General features: G+C 37.1%; 1 protein-coding gene across 7 annotated transcripts in view; it reads right to left on the bottom strand.

Annotated features, from left to right (window-relative positions):
- The window catches only part of LOC114049815 (protein enabled homolog), a 132,594-nt gene extending 112,385 nt beyond the window's left edge, over window positions 1–20,209 (bottom strand). For all 7 annotated transcript variants that reach the window (XM_027871227.1, XM_027871229.1, XM_027871231.1 and 4 more), the window contains exon 1: window positions 19,832–20,209. In XM_027871227.1, the coding sequence (XP_027727028.1) occupies window positions 19,832–19,836 (5 nt within the window). In that variant the 5' untranslated portion in view covers window positions 19,837–20,209. The remainder of the gene's footprint in view (window positions 1–19,831) is intronic.
- Window positions 20,210–21,137: the final 928 nt, after the last annotated feature.

The following is a 21,137-nucleotide window of genomic DNA, read 5'->3' as shown; positions in this document are numbered from 1 at the left end:
TCTGGGAGGCGAAAAGATAACACATAGAAAGAAGGTAAAAGTGGCTGGGGGTCCCACTTTGAAATCATACTTGGGGGGGAGGAAGAGGGAGAGAACATGGAATCCTACAACTAGGGAGGGACATCAGGACTAGGTGAATAGCCAGGGATCCACTGGTACCCTTAAAATGTCTAGGAAAGGCATGGATGGCCTCTATGACACCGGATGGACACCCTGTGGTGAACCCTCAGGAGAAAAAGGATGAAAGTCATACACAGGATGTGTAGTGATGGATGAGTTTTGAGTGATATCATTAGAGGAAATGACTAATAAGATTACAGATCCATTTGAGTATTTGAGAATACTTATATATGATCTGTACATGTTAGCTCATTCAATGGAATGTTAAGTTCATTGAGACATGAAACTTTTGATTATTTTATTGAGTTGTTTTTTTTCACCACCATCACCTACAGTACAGTATCTAATGCATAGTAAGTACTTAATAAATGCATACTGAACCACCACTAGGTCTATATCCCAAAGACATCCAAAAAAAGGGGAAAGGACATACATATGCAAAAATATTTATAGAAGCTTTTTGTGGTGGCTAAGAATTGGGAATCAAAGGTATGTATGCCCATCAAATGGGGAATGGTTAAATAACCTATGGTATATGATTGTAAAGGAATATTATTGTGCTATAAGAAATGATAAGCAGGATGATTTTAGGAAAACCTGGAAAGACTTACATGAACTGATGCGAAATGAAGAGAACCAGAACACTGTGCACTGTGACAGCAATACCGTTTGATGAAGAACTGAGAATAACTTAGCTATTCTCAGCAATACAATGATGCAAGACAATTCCAAAGGACTAATGATGAGGCATACTATAGGGCTCCAAACAAAGAACTGATATTGACTGAATACAGGCAGAAGCATGCTATTTTTTCACTTTCTTTCATTTTTTTTCTTTCACTTGAGTTATCTTATACAAAATGACTTATATGCAATACATAATTGCACATGTATAACCTATATCTGATTGCTAACCGTCTAGGGAGGGGAGGGAGATTTTAGAATTCAAAACTTCAAATGAAAATGTTAAAAACTAGAAAAATAATAATAAACCTTACAAATTTGCTACATAAAAAATTTTAAAAATAAAAAAGGAAAAATGTAATATAAGCCAAGGTCTATAAATTAAAAATTCTATTCTCAGGTGCCATTTTCTTAACCCGTTTTCACTTTGCACATTTGCACCTCTCTTCTGAAGACCTTGCCTTCAACAGGTATCTACCCATTTTTTCAGGTTCTCAGTTTCTTACACAGACCATTAATGCTTTCTGGCTTCCTTCTAAATTAGTAGTATCATTTGTCTCCATGTGAATGATCTGAAGTAGACAGTAGTCAACAGGTCTGACCAGTCTCAGAAGGCTCTCTCTTACATTATGAATAATAATAGCTGACAACTGTCTGCTTTAAGAATTGCAAAGTTTGCTTTGCATCTGTTTTTCTTTACTTGAGCCTCATAATAATCCTTAAAGTTAAATACAGTAAATATTATCATTCCTATTTTACAGATAAAGAAACTGGGACTCTGAGAGATTAAGTGACTTGGCAAGTCACTACATAGGATCATATATAGTAAGATTAGAACGTAGATTCTTCTGACTATAAATCCAGTGCTTTATTTACTATACCACATTGCCTAAGTGGCAGCACCAGACACAAAAAGTAGACCTTTCATTCTGTAGCATGATCCAGAAAACTATATTTGATGTCTGTTTGTTTTTACTAACACTGCCATTTTCAGTAATTGGACATTCACTAAAATGGTTCATTTATACCTATACCTATATGCATGGTTTGGGATGTGGAGGAAATTCTCCACATGAAAAGCAAAAGTTTTCTAAAATGAAAGAAAGAAGAATAAAACAAATTAAGACTGTTTTGAATTTTACTTGATCTTTCTTAATAATTAAGAATTATACAATTTCACTGACAAATTTTCTTGCAAAGAGCAACAACTGCAACTGCTTATCAATGCAATTTGTCATTACTTACAAATTGATTGAACCATCACTTACTGAAGCCTACTATATTCTTAATACTATCCTACGGTCCCAAGTCTTAGGTGGAATACAAAAAATATTTAAGTTATAGTTCCTTCCCCAGCCTAGATGGGAGAATAAAGACTTGAAAACAGCAAGATACTACAATTTAGAAAAGAGAAATCAGTGCCTGTGATGGGTTTAGGAGGTTCAGCGCATGGTACAGAATTTGGAACTTAAAGTTAGTCCTTGAAGTATAAATAGGTTAGACAAATGAAGTCACAATGAGTACTATGCAAGTCAAATAATAAATTTTATTGACCTAGACTATACTTGCAAACTTCTTAGACCATGTTACAAAATAGCATTTGCTATGAAATGTTTCTGGTGTTTATTACCATTGTCCATCATATTTACAAACTTCTTAATAAAATCCATCTGGACCACATTTATTTCAATTTTTTTGTCTCAAATAGCCTTACTTTACATCAAAGTTAGATTTAACCTGATGGCATTTTATATTCTTCTCAATAATGGAGCAAAATTCTAACAAAAATATTTTTCAAACTAAAAGCTTGGCACAATGGAAAGAGGATTGGGCTTGAAGTCAAGAAGATCTGGGTTCAAAACCTACCTCTAACAGTAGCTGTGTGACCAAACAAATTACTTAGCCTATATGTCTCAGAAACTAATTGGCACCTAGCTATTAAATCAAAGACAGGTTATAATCATGCATTGGGAGTTCCTCACACTAAAGAAATTACAGATTTTTCACCTGTTTATTTATTTTCCAAACATTAACATAAATATTATTTAGAAAAATTCACTTCACAAGTATTTTTCACCCTGAAATTTTAATTTCATAATTCCATGAGGAATTTTGCTCCATATTTTCAGGTAATTTCCACATTAAGGTGCCTAAATAACACTGTAAAACAAGTAACAAATATTAAAAATGACTGAGAAAAAAAATTAATAAACTAAATATGCATTTTTTAAAATCAGAAAAATAAACAAACCTAAAATAAGCACAAAAGAGGAAATATTAAAAATTAGAGGGAAAATAGATAAATTGGCGAAAAGCACAGAAATGATGAATAAAAGTAAAATAAAAGCTGGTTCTTTGAAAAGACTAATAAAATTGATAAAATCATAGCCAAACCAAAAGAAATAAAAAGAATAATCAGAACAGATTATGCTCAGTTACATACCAAAAAAAAAATAACTGAGAATACAAAAGAAACAGAAAAAGACTAATAAAATTGATAAAATCACAGCCAAACCAGGAGAAATAAAAAGAATAATCAGAACAGATTATGCTCAGTTATATACCCAAAAAAAAAAAAAACTGAGAACACAAAAGAAACAGAGAAATAACTTCAAAAATACAAAATACCCAAATATCAGGAAAAAAGAGATATTTTAAATAACCCAATTTCAGAAAAAGAAATAGATCTAGCTGTAAAAGAACTGACAAAGAAAAAGAAACTTTGAAAATCTATAAAACTTTTTAAGAGCCATACTCATGCTGAAAATCATTGTTATTGAGAAAGAAAATATCACAACAGAATCCTTTCGTGAGACAATTTTAGTCCTAATACCCAAACCAGAGAAGTACAGAACACTTAAAACCATAGGCTTAAATTAATGAATATTGACTCAAAAATTTTCAATAAAATCCTGTCAGACTATCAGTGATTTGCCCAAGAAATCATTCATTATGATTAAGTGGGATTTATAAAAGGTATAAAAAGATGGTTCAACATTAGGAAAACAATCAACATAATTAATCATATTAAATCATCTCAACAGATACAGGAAAAAGTCATTAACAAAGTACAAAACTCCTTTATGCTAGCCCTGTCAAAAAAGTAAAGGTTGAATCTGGCATTATCTGTTTGTGATACCATGGGGACTATTTATAATTGGTGTTTCCTTTCTTAGATGTGGCCTATGAGATCCTTTACATCTCTATTATCTATGATTTTATTATGCTATCATCTCCTTAATATTCATACTAGAATTTTCCCAGGATGCAAAGTCAAGTTCACTCGCCTATCATTTTTAGACTCAAAACTCTTCCCTTTTCTGTAATCCAAAACATAAACATGTATCATTTATTTATTGGGAGGTTTGAGTGTCAATCCTACTTTGCACAAGATTAGTTTCTTGAAGATGGGGACTAAATCAAATACTCTCATACTCCTAAGTGACAGTGTATGGTAATGGAAAAAATACTGAACTTTAAGTCATAGAATCAAAGAATCTCAAAGTTGGAAGGGACTTTGGAAGTCATCTAGTCCAACCCATACCTAAGACAAAAGATCTGTTGCTTTGGACAAGTGAATTCCCTTCTGGTCTTATTTCACAGGGGTATTGCGAGGATCAAATAAGTTAACACGTGAAATCTACAATATAAAATGCTATAAAAAGGTTTGTCTCAGATAATCATGTCACACAAATTATTTTCACCTAGCCAAACTTACCTATTCTTCAAGCACACTTCAGGTGTTAACCTCTTCTATGGCCTATGCCCATAGGGGTAGAAAATTATTAAATGGCTAAGAAGAATCATTTTGTCACGAGATCAGTCCCTTATTCAGTGGGTCATGATTTTCTCCAAATGACTTCCACTCACCCAATGAATTTATCTTTGGGGAAGCGAGGCAATCAGGATTAAGTGACTTCCCCAGGGTCACACAGCTATTAAGTAAGTGTCAAGCACCTAAGGCTGGATTTGAACTGAGGACCTACAGACTCCAGGGCTGATGCTCTATCCACTGCACCACCTAGCTGCTCCACCCAATGAATATCTAAAGCAATGTTACATTCTATGCAACTTATGGCTCCTTCAAAACCTGTAATTAATATATTACAATATTTTATCAAACTATCTGTGACAAGCAAAGGGCATCATTAACCTAGAAAGAATATTAGGAGAATATGATAGGTCTCTTCAAATATCAGCAAGGCAGCCAGTCAGTGGATAGAGTAGAGATTATAATTGTTCTGTTTGGCCCCAGAAGGCAGAACCAAGAGCAACTAACTGGCAGAAGTTACAAAGAGGCTAACCTGGGCTTGATGTCAGGAAAAACTCCTAATAATTAAACTTGTACAAACATGTAACATGATGCCCTGAGAAGTGGTGGTTTCCCCTCATAGGAGGTCTTCAAGCAGAGGCTGTACTTGCAGAATATGTTACAGTGGGGATTCTTTTTGTACATGGATTGTACTAGATAACCACTGAGGGAAGTCCCTAAAATCTTTCAAATTTTATAATTCTGTAACTCAAGAATCATAGTAGTCACATAGATATCCTGGTTACGGGTCGCTGAAATTGTGGGCACAGAGTAGAGTACTATTCTCCCTAATGTATATACTAAGTTTATCTGACAAACGTTTAAGCACCTATGTCCAAAGTGCCATTTGAGAGGTGCAGCTAGGTGTAACAGGGGATAGAGCACCAACCCTGGAGTCAGGAAGACCTCAGTTCAAATCCGATCTCTGATATGTGACACTAGCTGTGTGACTCTGGGCAAGTCACTTAGAGCCACTGACTAGCCAAACAAAACAAAAACAACAAAAAAAAGTGCCACTTGAGGCACTGTGAGAGATGAAAAATAGCACTAAATATAATCAAATCATTTACAACTAATCAGGGAAATAAGGACCCGAGTTCAAATCTGCACTCAGACACATAACACTCGCTGTGCAACCCTGGGCAAGTCACTTGACCCCATTGCCTAACCCCCCCAAAAAAAAGAAAGAAAAGAAAAGAAATAACATACTTAACACAACACAAAAAAATATAGTATATACAGATATGCCTGAAATAATTCTGACATGACTAACATGTTCTCATAATAATGTATTATCACCAAATGCTATTTGTTACAGCTTCATTAAATTATTCAGTCGCCCATTTACAAAATTATTCATATGGAACTATCCAAGTGCTAAAGATACATTACAAGCAATAGGAACTATCACTTTATCAGAATTGAAAGAGATCTCAGCCACCATTTAGTATACCTATGTCTGAACAAGTACCCACACTCTATAAAATACTAACCTCTGCTTGAAAGGCAACCAGATAAGGATTCCCACTATTTCCATAAGCAACCCATTCCACTTTATCAGCAATAATTGTTAGGAGTTTTTTATCTAGCTGAAATCTACCTCTAACTTCCAATACTTGCTAATAGTTTTGCCCTTTAAAGCCAAGCAGAAAAAAACTTAATCGCTCTTCAATGTGACAATTTTTGAAATATCTGGAAAAAGCTAATATGCCCTCCCCCCAAAAAAAGATTTAAGCTAAATATATCTTCAGTTCCTTCACCTAATGTTCACATAGCATAACTGCAAGGCCCTCTCTGGTGTCCTTCTTATTAGATATTCTCCCCCATTTATCAACAGCTAGCCTAAAATATAGTGCTCAACAAAATTATTTAAATATCTGGAAACTGACAAAGTCACAAAGAAATTACACAAATATAACTACAAAATCATTTTTACATAAATAAAATGAGAAATAAGAAATATTCATATTTATGACTGGGCTGCACAAATATAGTAGTGGGAGCCATCTCCAGTCATCCTGATCTACATCTTGCCACTGGACCCAGATGGCTCTGGAGGAGAAAGTGAGGCTGGTGACTTTGCACAGCCCTCCCTCACTTAAATCCAATTTGCATGCAAGTCATGGCATCACCTTCCTGATGTCATGGTCCTCTTCCAGAACGAAGGACAAACAACAGCACAAATACTATAAAAATCATTGTAGTATAAAAGTTACTCTACAGATTTAGACACATCAATCTAATTTTTTAAAGCCAGAACTGGAATTTCATTGGAGTAAGGAACTCCCAGAAAGGCAACTTCTTTTCCCAATAAATACATGATAACTGCTCTACAAGTTATATAGTCTTAGAAAGTTGCCAGAAATACATCCATCAACCATGCCATAACAGTACTATGCACACTTCCCCAAAAAGGTAAAAAACAGAGGGAAAGGATCTCTAAGTACTAAACATATTTACAGCACTGTCAGTTGAAGAGTAGATGAATAATAATGATATGTAGATGGAATGGAACGTTATTTTGACATAAATGATAAAATGGACTCAGAGATGGGAAGATATGTATGAACTGATACTGAGTGAAGTGAGCAGAACCAAGAGAACACCTTGCACAAAGACCATTGTGACTTAAGGTAAAGTGACTTTGAAAGATACCAGAACTCTAATCATAGAAGTTACCAATTAAGCAACCATGACTTCAAAAGACTAATAATGAAGCATTACTTCCAACTTCCCAACCTTTGAGAAAAAGGTGAGCCACTACAACAGGGGTCTACAAACTACAGCCCCAGGGTGGGGGACTACAACTACAGGCCCAGGTAGCCTACAGATACCTGTTGGCTTCCTGTTCTTGTATGCACCTAGCTAAGAATGGTTTTTAAACTTTCAAAAACAATACAACTTTATTTTAAAATGACAGCTCAAATGAACAAAAACAGGCACTGACTAGAGGTGCAGAATGAGACACATTTTCAGACATATTCAAATCATTTGTTTTATTTGACTATGCTTATTTGTTACAATGGAGTACCTATATTTGGGGAAGGGGCAAAAGAAAAGAAAAAAAAAGAAAGAAGAGCATCAATAAAATTTTTTAAATACACCAAAGAGCAGAAGGGGATATGTACAAGTAGGTGGTTTGTCACCATCGCCGCATTAAATTCAATAAGCACTTAAAAAAAGGACTATATACATAATGTAAGTTTCCATACAATCCCCTCTTCTGTTCATGCTTAAATGTTCATTTTTGTTGAATTCATAATTTTTAAAAGTGAAGTTTTCTGAAACACTGAGAGGTTAGGTGACTTGGCCAGCATCACAAAATCAATATGCATCATAGCCAGGACCTGAGCTTAGATCCACTTAACCACCAGGCCAGGCTTTATTCATCACGCTATGGTGCTTTCACCAATAAAATCACCAAAGGGATAGTTCATAGAATCAGACAAAATAACATTCAGAGGACTTACAGGTCAAGTATGGCTAGGACATCCTAGAAAAAATGAAGAAAAGGGCACAAAACAGTAATTAACAAAACTATATAATAGATAAAAAGCAGAAAAAGTGGATTGGTGAAACATACTAGAGAAGCAAGATTGAGAATAAACAAATGCACACAGTAGTCTAGTATTTGATAAACTCAAAAACACAAAGTATTAGGAAAAGGCCTCCTTAAGAGGAGGATGCAGTGGAAAGAATAGTGGAGAAGTCAGTATCACTGAAGAGAATATAAGGTTTCACAATTATGGATAAAGGGAGAATCCCTAACCAGAAAAGGAGTAGATCAAGGACTACAGATACCGAGTTGGGAGGGAACTTAGAGGTCATTGAGTTCTACCCTCTCATTTTACTGATAAGGAAATTCAAGCCCAGAGAGGTTAAATAGTTGCCAAGGGTCACAAAAATAGTAATTATCCAAAGCAGGATACGAACCTAGGTCTTCCTAACTCATAGACCAGAATAACATCCCTTACACCAGTGGAGTCAAACTCCAATAGAAAGGAATCCTGGAGGAGGCACATTAACTTAGAAAACCACAATTTATCATTATCTATGTTGTATTATATTTTTATTAATTTGTGTTGAACAGTTTCCCACTGCATTTTAATCTGATTCAGCTATACTTTGGGAACATGTGCACAGTAAGTTTGACAACTCAGCTCCACACCACACTGCCACACTGCCTTTTTGCAAAAAACCATCCCAAATATAGGGGACAAGAACTGAATCCAGAGACTGGACCTGTGATTTTCACTGATATGGGGGGGAATCCCAGGGAATATCTGAGGGGAGAAAGCTCCCTCTATTAATGAGGGTCAATGATTTATTAACTTACATATAAAAACAGCAGTTCTTAAACTCTTTTACACTCTCAAAAATGCTGAGGATCCCAATGAACTTTTGTTTGAGTTATACCTATTGATATTTAACTTATTAGAAAATATTTCTTAATTCATAAAAATAATAAACCTTTACTATGCTAACATAAATAATATTTTTATGAAAAATAATTTTTCCATAATTAGTGAGAAAAAGTGGTATTCTTTTGCATTTTTGTAAATCTCTTTAATATCTGGCTTAATAGAGAAGATAATCCAGATTCTCATAGCTGCTTTTGTATGCAATCTGCTTCAATGTTGTTTTGGTTGAAGTATGTAGTATATGAAGAAAGTCTAGCCTAATAGAGTTATGTGGTTCAAGATAGGAGTATTTTTGTTGTTATTTTTCAGTAGAGTCCACGGCAAAGATACTGGAACGGTTTGCGAACCTTGAAGTGCTATATAAATGCTATCTAGTTATATTTTGTTATTGTTGTTCAGTCATTTATGTAAATGCTAACTAGCTATATTTTGTTATTGTTGGTCAGTCATTTTAGTCATGTCTAACTCTTTATGACCCCATTTGGTATTTTCTTGGCAAAGATAGTGGAATGGTTTACTATTTCCTTCTCTAGTTCATTTTACAGATGAGGAAACTGATGCAAACAGAAGTGACTTGCCCAGGATCACACAGCTAGTAAAAGTATGAGGTCAAATTTGAACTCACAAAAATGAGTCTTTCTTGACGCCCGGCCCAGCATTCTGTTGCATCACCTAGCTGTCCAGGCCTATTTTAATAGCCTTTAATTGTAAATATTCTTCTTTGAAACTACTCCAAAATTAGACAAGAGGTAGTTTTTTCAACAAAAGCTTAGTTGAAATGAGGAATATAAAACCATATCAATGATACTCTTCCTAAAATCTTTGGTCTAGCTTGCACTTTGAATGGATCTTTTTACCCATGTGTGATTTTATAACATCATGCATTGGTCATTTGGAGAATATTGGTTTACTAAGTTATGCGAATCTTCCAAATGTTGACACATTTCATGATAAAATACCCCTCCCCCCCAAAATTACATTCATTAATATTGCCAATGATCTCATCAGAAAAATCCTTAAATATCAGTCAGGTGTCAAAACTCAGAGGCAGCATATATAAGTTTTTCAAAATTCTAATATTGACTTGAAAGTTCGAATTTTATCATTGGCAACAAACTGTCAGTTATTTTCCATGAAATGACAGGCTTACTTCATTCATTTTCAAGAAAATATCTGTCAAATCCCAAGTCTGAATAACCCTAGTCTGTCTGTCAGTCATTCTTTAAAATGAAAATGGTCAGTTTGCAACTCAACAGCACCAGTCCTTTTCCTTAAGAGAAGCACAGTACATACTTTGAGATTCAGAAGTGCTGAATGTGTACTTCCCATTTCATCACACAGAAAATTTTAAAAATGTGTACTCAAAGGGCAAGATTTAATAAAACTAAATAATTGTATTGCTTCATAAAGGATATTAAGTGAAAGTGGGTTTTTTTAAACTACAGGTGAACGGCAATGAAGAATTCAATGACTGCTAAGTACAGCTTGGGGCTAGTATGTCAGCAGTTTCACCCGCCACTGCTTTTGCACTACCACTGTAATTGTCTTCACATCTGTTCCAGGGAAAACCAGCAGATTCAAAAAAGTTATTCAAAGTTTTGAATACTTCAGCACCACTTGAGTTTGCAACCAAGCATTCACATAAAATGAGACCTTCAAAGTTTAGCTGGTTCTGATACCAGACAAATACAAGCAAAACAGCAATTTGAAAGCAGAAGTACAATTCTGTAGAAGAGGTATGAACTCACTATTCATGTTTGCAGCTAAATCTTTAATTCACAGGTCATGTAACCTTTGGAAAACTCCACCATACATTCATGAATGACAGTGAGAAGCCTTTCTCTTAATAATAATCTCTATTAATATAAAATGTAAAGCTTTTATGAAAACAAAATCAATGCAGCTAAAATTTTTAAAAATTATACTCATTGGGAAAGAAATCTTTCCATTAAATATTTCTGACAGAAGCCTGATATCCAAAATCTATACGGAAAAAACACAAATATAAGCTTATTAGACATTTACCAACAGATAAGTGCTCACCTATTGGTTAAGATTAATGAATACCCTGAGATGGTAGCATTCTTCAGATTCATACTGTACACTTCCATTGGGCTAGAATGAATTACATATTCTACATAATTATAACTTTAAATAGTGCAAATTCAAATACATGTGATCACTTCAACAGATTCATTGTTTGCACTAGTCAGGACACAGGGGTGCAAAATATTAATAACCACTTGAAAAAATGTGCCTCACCTCACCAATACAATTAATAAAGATGCTAAAAGATGGGAAAACTTGCTGAAAAATGTGCTATGGAAATACAGGAACAGTAATTCACTGCTGAAGCAACTATGAACTGCTTCAACTGTTTGGATGAACAAGTTGAAATTATGAAAGAAAAGTAACTAAACTGTTTAAAACCTTTAAATCCCAAGATCTCACTTTTGTTACTATATCCCAGAGAGATCACTGGCAGAAAGAAATGACAGATATGTACAAAAATGTTCACAATAAAGTTGTAAAAACAGTAAACAAAATATATGCCCAACAAGAGGTCTTCAAACAGGCTAGGAGACTACTTCTCAGGTATGCAACAGGGGAGTTGCCTTTCCAGTATGAGTTAGACTATATGACTACTGAGGTTCCTTCAGATTGGAAAAAAATATATTTAATAAAATTCTGTGAATAATTGGGGGGAAAGGGAATTGGCTTAACAAACTTGGTATATGAATATAGTATTACTGCAACATAAAAGTGAATAACAATTCAGAGAAAACATGGGAAAACTTGTATGAAGGAATAAAAAGCGAAAACAAGACCAAAAGAACAGTATTCACAATGACTGCAATGACTGCCCAATGAAAATAAAACAGGAACAAAACACTGTTCAGTCAAACTTTGTACCATACTGCCTAAGTTAATGAGTATAACCTTCCTTTCTGTTCATACCCAGACTGTTTTCTCAGGTAATACACTTTATAGATGGGTTCGTTTGGATATTTCCAGAAAATATCTTCTGTGTCAAAACAAAATTTACCAATAAATTTAACTTTTTTTTTTTTTTTAAAGAGCCATTCTCTAGGCACCTGGGTGTCACAGTGGATAGAGCACCAGCCCTAAAGTCAAAAGGACCTGAGTTCAAAATTCAGCATCAGACAGTGACTAGCTGTGTGATCCTCGGCAAGTCACTTAACCTCACTGCCTCACTAAAAAAAAAAAAGAGCCACTCTCAATATATAAATAGTCCAAGGATATCAACAATTATAAAAAGATGAATTGAAAATTAAAAAAAAAAAAAGAATTATACTAAAGATTACTCCAAATCAAACAACTCAGATTGTTCCCCTTACATCCAGCAAATTAGGGGGAAAAAAAAGAAAAAAGACAAGACAGTAATGGACAATGGGAAGCCAAGTACACTAATAAAAACACTGTTGGTGGATCTGTGAATTGATCCAACTATTCTACAAAATACTTTGAGGTTGTGATTTTAAAAAGGGGGACTAAAACATTGCACATATACTGCAACCCAAAGCTCCTACCACTAAACTTCTACATGGAGGACGACAAAAACAGAAGGGTTCAATATATGCCAAAATATGCACTGCAGCACTTTCTGAGGTAAAAAAGAATTGAAAGCAAAACAGGTATCCAACTGGGAAAAAGCTAAACAAACTATGATACATAAATGTAAGAGAATACTGTGGCATAAGAAACAATGAGTATATGAGGAATGCAGAAAAACATGTGACTCAAAAAGTGGTACCTCAAAAAGAAGTCATTAATAATGTTATCAACTTGGAAGCAATCAATAAACACTATTAAACATTTATCAGACACTGTACTAAGCATTAAGGATACAAAAAAGCAAAAAAAGCTTCTGCCTTCAAGGCATTTACATTCTAATGAGGGAGACAATATGGACATCAATAGGTATGTACAAGTAATGCTACTCCATATGTATAGGAATTAACTTTATAGAACAAATGCAGTGAAGTAAGCAGAATCTGGAACAACATATACACATCTCTTCATTGCAGATATGGGTGTGATTATGGGAAAAAACAGCACCTGCTCTCAAGGAGCTCTCTCAGTCAAATCTGGGAGACAAACACAAGAAATATAAGCAATAAGCTGGAGATAATCACAGAGGGAAGGCACTAGCCCCAAATAGGTAGAGCTTCACATATGGCTAAATTTTGTGACATTTTGTATAAATTAATTCAGAAACCAGATTTAGCACCAATGAGGTTATGAGGACCATGGGCCTCCAACCTAAAACAATACCTATCAGCCCTCAAAAACTGGCTTTTTTGTTGGTTAGGAGGAAACAGCATTATACAGATTAAGCAACAAAGATTATTTACAGTACAATATTTTAAAGACTAGTTAGGCCAATAAGTAAATATTCATATTCCCATTCTGAAAATGAGAATGAGATGAGATTTGCCTGAAATTCTACAGGGTTACAAAATGGTAAAAAGAGAGGAGCATTTAAGATAGTCAGAACTACAAAATCTCACAAAAATCAATTTAATGGCAACAATGCTTTTATAAGAGGATCAAAAGGAGTGCTGCTCACCAGAATTTAATTTTAACAAATAAATGTACATTTAATAATTTCTATTCACAGTTGACAACAGGTTGCAGCACATTCCTTAATCAAGTACCACCATTAAGGCTAAGGAAGTCAATGGTTATCATGAGGGTAGACCTAATGCATGGGCAATAAGAAAAGGAAAAAGAAAAGAATTTGAAAACTCTAAGAAAAACAGCAGAGAGAAAGTAAAAAAGGAGAGAACAGTGCTCTACCAACTCACAAAGTGAAAATTAAGCCAGACTGCCTATCTCAGGCCTATAGTTTGAACTAATGCTGTCAACATTTTAAAGAGCCTCCACTTTTCTGGGATGAACTTTTTAAAAATGTCTTCAGTAGTCTGCTGGGCATTGTAATAAAGAAATTAGATTGGATCCTTACTTTTTAATAGTATAACTCCTAAACAGCATAATTTGTTCACAAATATAAAGAAACAAGATACTTGAACCAAACTACTAGAAGACAAAAATGGTCCTGGATACTCAAATCAGGAAGGTAGTGTAAAGAAAACTACAAACCCATATCACTAATTAAAACAGATGAAAACATAAAATATTAGCAATATATATTTATAAAAATTATTCACAACGACCTTGGTGGTTTATCAATCAACAAACATATATTAAGCACCTAGAAATCCAAGGAGAGTTCAATAATTAAGGACCAATAAACGTAACAAGTCATAATGGTAACAAAATTTAAAAAATCACAACTTTCAAGACCTGTGAAAAGTGCCTTAAACAAAAGAGTACAAATTTATACTAAAAGCAACATATGGTTTATGGCTTTTACCCTAAAGAACCCACTACTTGGTATACATTCTATGAAGGTCAGGACAAAAACATCTCATAGACACCAAAATGTTTTTCTTTGCATTCCAACTTAGCATACTCTAAGATAAATAAACATGTGTTGAGTGATTTAAAACTTAAGAAGTCACAAAATTTGATGGTTGGGAAGATGAAAAGCAATTCTCTTACAGTCTTGTTGATTTTATCTTCACATCTTTCCTATCCGTCGCTTGTCTCCACTTACATGGCCAGCATCCTAGCCCGGTGCCCCATCCATGTTCAAGTCCTGCTTACCTCACAGGCTCAACTATTTTAATAGCCTCCTAATTGGTTTCTCTGCCTCCATCTCTTCCCTCTCCCATCCATCCTTTCCATTCAGTTGCCAAAGGGATATTCCTAAAACACAGGTCTGACCATACCACTCTCTTGCTCAATAAATTCAAGGAGCTCACTATTACTTCTAGACTCAAGAACTCTGGCATTTAAAGCCCTTCACAAGCCAGCTCCAATCTACCTTTACAATGCTCTTATACATGGCTCCCCTTCCTACGCTTTTCAATAGTCAAAATGGCCTTCATGCTGTTCCACCTCCCATCTCTATCCTCTACAAAATCTATGCCCAGAATCCCTAGTTTCCTTCAACGTTCACCATAACCATCTACTATCTAAGGCCTCTCTGGTCCTCCCCAGCTGCTAGGATCACCTAGTTACCTAGTATTTATTTTGTAGACATTTTTACTTGTACATGACATATCCCCCAATGGAATTTAAGCTCCTTGAGGGAAGGAACTGTTTCATATTTTTTTACTGTCATTTTAATGGTTTTAGTCACATCAGCAGTTAGCACAGTGCCTGGTATATAGGGGGAAGGAGAAGGAAATAAGCATTTATATAGTGCCTACTATGTGTCAGGCACTGTGCTAAGCACTTTACAAGGATCTTATGTGGCCCTCACAACAACCCTTTCAAGGTAGGTGCAGTTATTATCCCCATTCTACAGTTGAGGAAATTGAGGCAAGCAGAAGCTAAATGATTTGTCTTCTTGACTCTAGGCCCAGTGTCCTTTCCACTTTGTTGATTTGAAACAGCAGGCACAAAATACGTGCTTACTGACTTACTGACATCTAGCACAAGGTCTGGAGCATCGGCACTTAATATAGTAAATATTTGATTAATTGATCAATTTTAGAGATTAATATTGAGAAAAAAAGGGCAAAATTGTACTCTATTAGATATGTCAGAATACTGTCACTATTTTCTCTAAATTACCCATTTATTACAATACAAATGTTTTTGTTCTTTAGTCATTTTTTCAGTTGTGTCAGACTCTTCATGACCTTATCTGGGATCTTCTTGACAGAGATAGTGGAGTGGTTTGCTATTCCTTCTCCAGCTCATTTTACAAATGAGAACTGAGGCAAATAGGGTTAAGTGACTTGCCCAGGGACACATAGCTAATAAGTGTCTGAGCCCAGATTTGAACTTATGAATGTGAGTCTTCCTGATTCTATGCCCAGTGCTCTATCCACTGTACCACCCACCTAGAGAGATCCTGTACAGGCAAAGGATTAAGGTTTTATGTTTCCAACTTTCTTTTGAACTGTTAGGTGTTAAATAAACACAAAAAAGTATTTATCTTCCTTCTCAGATATTCCCCAATTTTATTTTCCCAACTTGTTACCACTTTATTTTCTAATTCTAATAACTTCTAATTCTTGCCACGTAACATTGTGGTATCTGAGTTGCTGTCTTTTTCCCCTCCTGAAAAGTAAACTCCTTTAGGGCAGGTGTTTATTGCTATTTGAACTGAAAGGGCTAGCCCTTGAGGTCATCCACTCCAACTCCCTCATTTTTCAGATGAAGAAATAAGCTCAGAGAGAAGTGACTTTAAGGGCACACAGCTAGTTTGTGTCAGAGCCAGAACCTGTACCCATGTCCTCTAATTCCAAATCCAGAACTAAATTGAACTCCTATACAAGTGCCTAACTCAAAATTTTGTACACCATAGGTGCTAGTAAATATTTGTTACATTCATATGTTTGTCTACCACATTACAATACGTGTCCTTTGTAAAGAATTACAACAAATTCCTTTGTAATTTGCCAAGGCCACTAGCGCTGGAGGGAATTTGTCAAATGTTAGCTATTTTGTCATTACTATCCAGATCTCACCTGTAATCTCAAGAACTCAAAAAATTTTATTACTATTGCCTAGACTTTCTCTTCCTCTCCATCCACACAATGACAAAACAAAATCCCAGCTAGTTTTTAAACACATGATGTCAATATATCCCTTAAGACAGTAGCACTGCTACTGATATTTGGCTATTTAGCTTTTCCCCATTTTCAATAATTAAACAAGGAATTCATAATTAAAATCTTTATTAAAAGAAAAATCAACTGACAAAATTTGGTGCTTCAGTTTTCCTCACCTGTGAAAATGGGAAAATAGATTAAAGTACTTTAGTATCCTCTGTATGTTACAAAGTTTACACACATAAAATGGTATATAAATACAAAACAACAGAACCAAAAAGTCCAATATACAATGACAATAATATAGTTATGTTTCAGAATCAAGCAGCTATTCCAAATAACATGGACTAGAATGTGCCCTATAGCCTTAACTTTTTTTATCCAGTTATCAGTTTAAGATCAAAACTCAGACATCAACTTCAAAAAATGAAGTGCTAGTTAGCAATTCTATGTATGGGATTTTACATTTACAAAGTGGCTTTCTGATCATTTCAGTACATGTAAACCATTACACAATGCTTTTCCACATAAAGATAACAGTGGCTATGGTATTTCTCAAATGGAAGCCATCCAATATATCATGTCATAAATGCTTAACCACAACAGATTCACTGTATCATCTCTTCAGAGTTCTAACTAATATAAATGGAACTCCCTGGTCAAGTACACCTATTTCTGGACACACTTTTGAACGTTAGCACAATCCCACAATATCACTATTTTAAAAATACACTTAACTACTCTGATACGGTAATAGTTGCATTATCAGCTATTCATAGGCTGAAAAACATGCCATGTAGTACTACAGTACTTAAGCAGCATTTTGAAACAAAGTCAAATGTTGGCATAACTGTCACTCACAGTAGGATCAAATCCACCCAAAGCCTCCCGCAATGAATTCATTATTAAGGCTCAACACATATTCAGTTTTCTATCCAATTAGAGTTTGGAAAGTTTCATTGGTATATAAGAAAATGCACCCAGATGTACGCCCAACTTGTAAAGGTCTACCAACCAAATAGTCCTCTTTTCAACGGTTCAAAGAGAAAAGCTGGAACTCATTTTTATTCCATTTCTTAAATTACTAGAAGGTAGCTATTTAAAGATAGTCTATCCAAACCGACTTGACAGAATTTTCATTACCCTTTGTGCTATTTACCTGACGAGTAAAGCGTCAAGGCTCTCTCCAAATCAAAGATGAAGTGAAAAATTACAGCTTGGGAGTTTTTCTTTTTATTACAAGGGATACTTTTGAAGTAAGCAGAAAATTTATCTACACAAGAATGAAAACTGTATAGTGGAATAGCTTTTCTTCATTGTATATAAAAAACCAGTATATTTCCAATTCCAAATTCCAATTCCAAAAAAATTACGTTTTTTCCATTGTTACTGGATTTTAAATATTTTAATAGTAACTATTTTATAAAATAGTTAATAAAATCTTACACGATTTACTTCAGGTTTAAAACAAACCGAACTCTCCCTCCCTCTCAAGACTGTTTATAGAATTTTAGCATGATTGCAGAAACCAGTAATAGGTATGAGTTATTTCATTAAACAGAAGGTTGAGTGTTCACAAGGACACCTATAAAATTAATAAAATCACTCATTGATAAATGTTAACATTTTCAATAAAGCTAATACTTCTCAAAATGATGCATAGATATTGGTATGTCACACTACAGCAACTGGAAATTCAAAGGGAAGATGGGCACAGAATTTTTTAAAGACATTGCCAATTATAGGGATATAACTGGGAACTCTGAAAAAAAACTCTAACAAAGCAGAAATAACTGCAGATTGACTACTCAAAGCCAACACAAGGAAATGAATGTGGGGAAAAAAAAAACACAAGTCGACAACTACCTTTGAGAAAAGGAAAAAAAAAACACGTTTAAACTAGAAACTACTTAAATTCAAGAAAAAAATCCAGTGACTAGACAATATTTGCAGAAGCAAAGAATTTTTAGATTATATCATGCGAATCTCATTGTATTACATTATAGCCATTAATCTTTAACACAAAGGATATTCAAATCCAACCAAATGTAATACAATCTCTTCCAGAAGGAAGGAAAGGAGTAATTTGCTTTATCCCCAATTATTTAAACTAAAGGCCAACGAGGATGATGATAACACAGAATAGGTCAGCATTCCATCTATCAAGTCACATTTCTCACGAAGTCTTGCACCAATCCGGAAAAAAGGTGGCTATGGACACAAAACAGGCTTAGAAATGGCTTTTTAAAAAATCTCCTTCAATGAATGAGACCCCACATCATGGTTTATTCTCCTACACAATTGGAGAAATAGAAAGAAAGAACACTACCCCATCATGCTTCATTTTTTTTGTCAATAATGACTTAAATCTTAAAAAACTGTATATTTAATTCCTTCCACTGGCGGTGGAGGGATAATTTGGCTTCTATTTTATTGATTACACATAAGGAAGAAAGGGGGAGAAAAGCAGCTGCTGCAATGCAACACTAGCTGACACAGAGAAAGGGGAGAAAACCGGTTTGAGAAACAAACCGATACCTACCACCCCAAGTCTCCTCAAACATAGTGGCGATTTCAGCATTGTATTGATTTGTGAGGGGGTGAAGGGGGTTCAAAAGAAAAATTAACTTCTCCCCCTCCCCCAATTTTGCAATTTCACCTTTGGATTTTACACCTTTATACCCCTGCCATAGCTTTTTTTTTTTATTACCTCTTTGGATTTCATATCTTTTCAAACTTAATAATAACAACACATGCCTTTTAAACGGAAAGTGCATGTACACACAATGTAAAAAATAACCACAAAACTGTCTTCTCTCCCATCGACCACGTAGATCACCACAGATTACTCTCTCCCTTCCCATTCCCCCCCACCTCGGTTTAGGGGATAAAGGATAAGGGGAGGGGGAGAAGGGAAAAGCGTGAGATGCATAAAGAAAAATGGGGGAAGGAGGGATGGAAAGGATGGGGAAAAGGCGGCCGAAGGGGGAAAGGCTAGAGAAAGAAACGTGTAGAGCAGAGGAAGACCCTCGGGAGAAGGGGCGGGGGGGGTAGAGGCAGGAGGACCTGGGGAGCAGCCCGGGCGGGGGTGGTGACGGCGTACGGCGCGAGCCCCCCCCCCGACCCCCCGGGGCTCCCCTCACCTCATGGTGCCGGGCGGTGCGGAGGCTTCCCCGGCCGGAGAAGGAGGGAGGGCGAGGACAGAGCGGAGCGGAGCGGGGTGGGGCGGGAGCCGGGCTCCGGAGACAAGAGACCGGTAGCGTCCGGGATCGGCGGGGCTCTGGCGCTGCCGGGGAAGCTACACCATCCTCTTTCGGTTCACAAAGCCGAAGCGTCCGCCGGCCGGCCGGGAGTGCGAGTGTGAGTGTGAGTGCGCGTGTGTCTGAGTGTGTGTGTGTGTGTGTGCGTGTGTGCGTGTGTGTGCGCGTGTGTATGTGAGAGAGAGAGAAAGAGAAAGAGAGAGAGAGAGAGACTAGGGAAGGGGGAGGGCGCAGAAGCGGACAGGGGGGCGCCGGTCCCCCCGGCGGCGACCGCCGCCTCCCTCCCTCCTCCTCCTCCTCCGAGTCGGCGCGGGGGACCCTCGAGCCCGCCGGCCTCGCGCCGCCACTGGGGAAGCCGGTCTGGAGACGACGACGCCGCAGGCAGGCAGGCTCGCGCGCAGCTCCCGCTCCCGCTCTCGCTCCCGCCGCCGCCGCCGCCGCCGCCGCTACCGAGGCCGTGTGCAACCGGCAGCAGGATGAGGAGGAGGTAGAGGAGGAGGAGGAGGAGGAGAAGGAGGAGGAGGATCAGGATCGCCGCCGCGAGGAGCCCGGGGAGGGGGCGGGGCGCGAGGCGAAGGAGCACGCACGCGCCAGCCCAACCCGGGGGAGGAGGGCTAGCGCCGAGAAGCGGCGGGGGGGGGGGAGGGGGGAGGCGGGGAGAGGGCATGGGCTGGTGGGAGAGCGTCGTCGTCCCCCCCACCCCCACCTCTCATCCTCCCCCTCCCCCCGCACCGGGCTGGCCCAGCCTTTCCCTTCCCTCCACTCCTCTCCCCTGCAGCGAGAGTGGGGAGGGGCATTGAGACTTGGGGAAAGGGAAAAGGCTGCGCTGGATTATTAAAGACTCTTTGTTGCTATCCCAACCCCATCCTGGTGGGATTCCTCCCTCCCTCTCTTCGACGCGGTCTTTTTTTTTTTTTTTGAGTGGGGGGCGCTAGCCCTTGAGGTTGCCCTGCCCAAGAAACCTCTGCCTCCTTTGCGGGAGGCCCTGGCAAAACCATTCGGAAGGAGGAGACTCTTAGTCTAACCTCAGTCCGAGGGCCTCGCCGAAATGAGGAGATGAAAAGAGAGATTCCCCCCTATACTCCACCCCACTCTACCCCTAGCTGGTCCTGCCCCTGGGGAGAAACCCCAGGCGCCGCTGGCGAGGGTGTTTCGTGGCAGAATTTTAGATGAAAAGCCCCTTTCCCTC

Source organism: Vombatus ursinus, unplaced genomic scaffold (assembly GCF_900497805.2).
Source record: "Vombatus ursinus unplaced genomic scaffold, bare-nosed wombat genome assembly UNPS02014798.1, whole genome shotgun sequence".
Taxonomy (NCBI): domain Eukaryota; kingdom Metazoa; phylum Chordata; class Mammalia; order Diprotodontia; family Vombatidae; genus Vombatus; species Vombatus ursinus.
The sequence above is the reverse complement of the archived record's forward strand: the minus strand, read 5'-3'. Positions and strand labels throughout refer to the sequence as shown.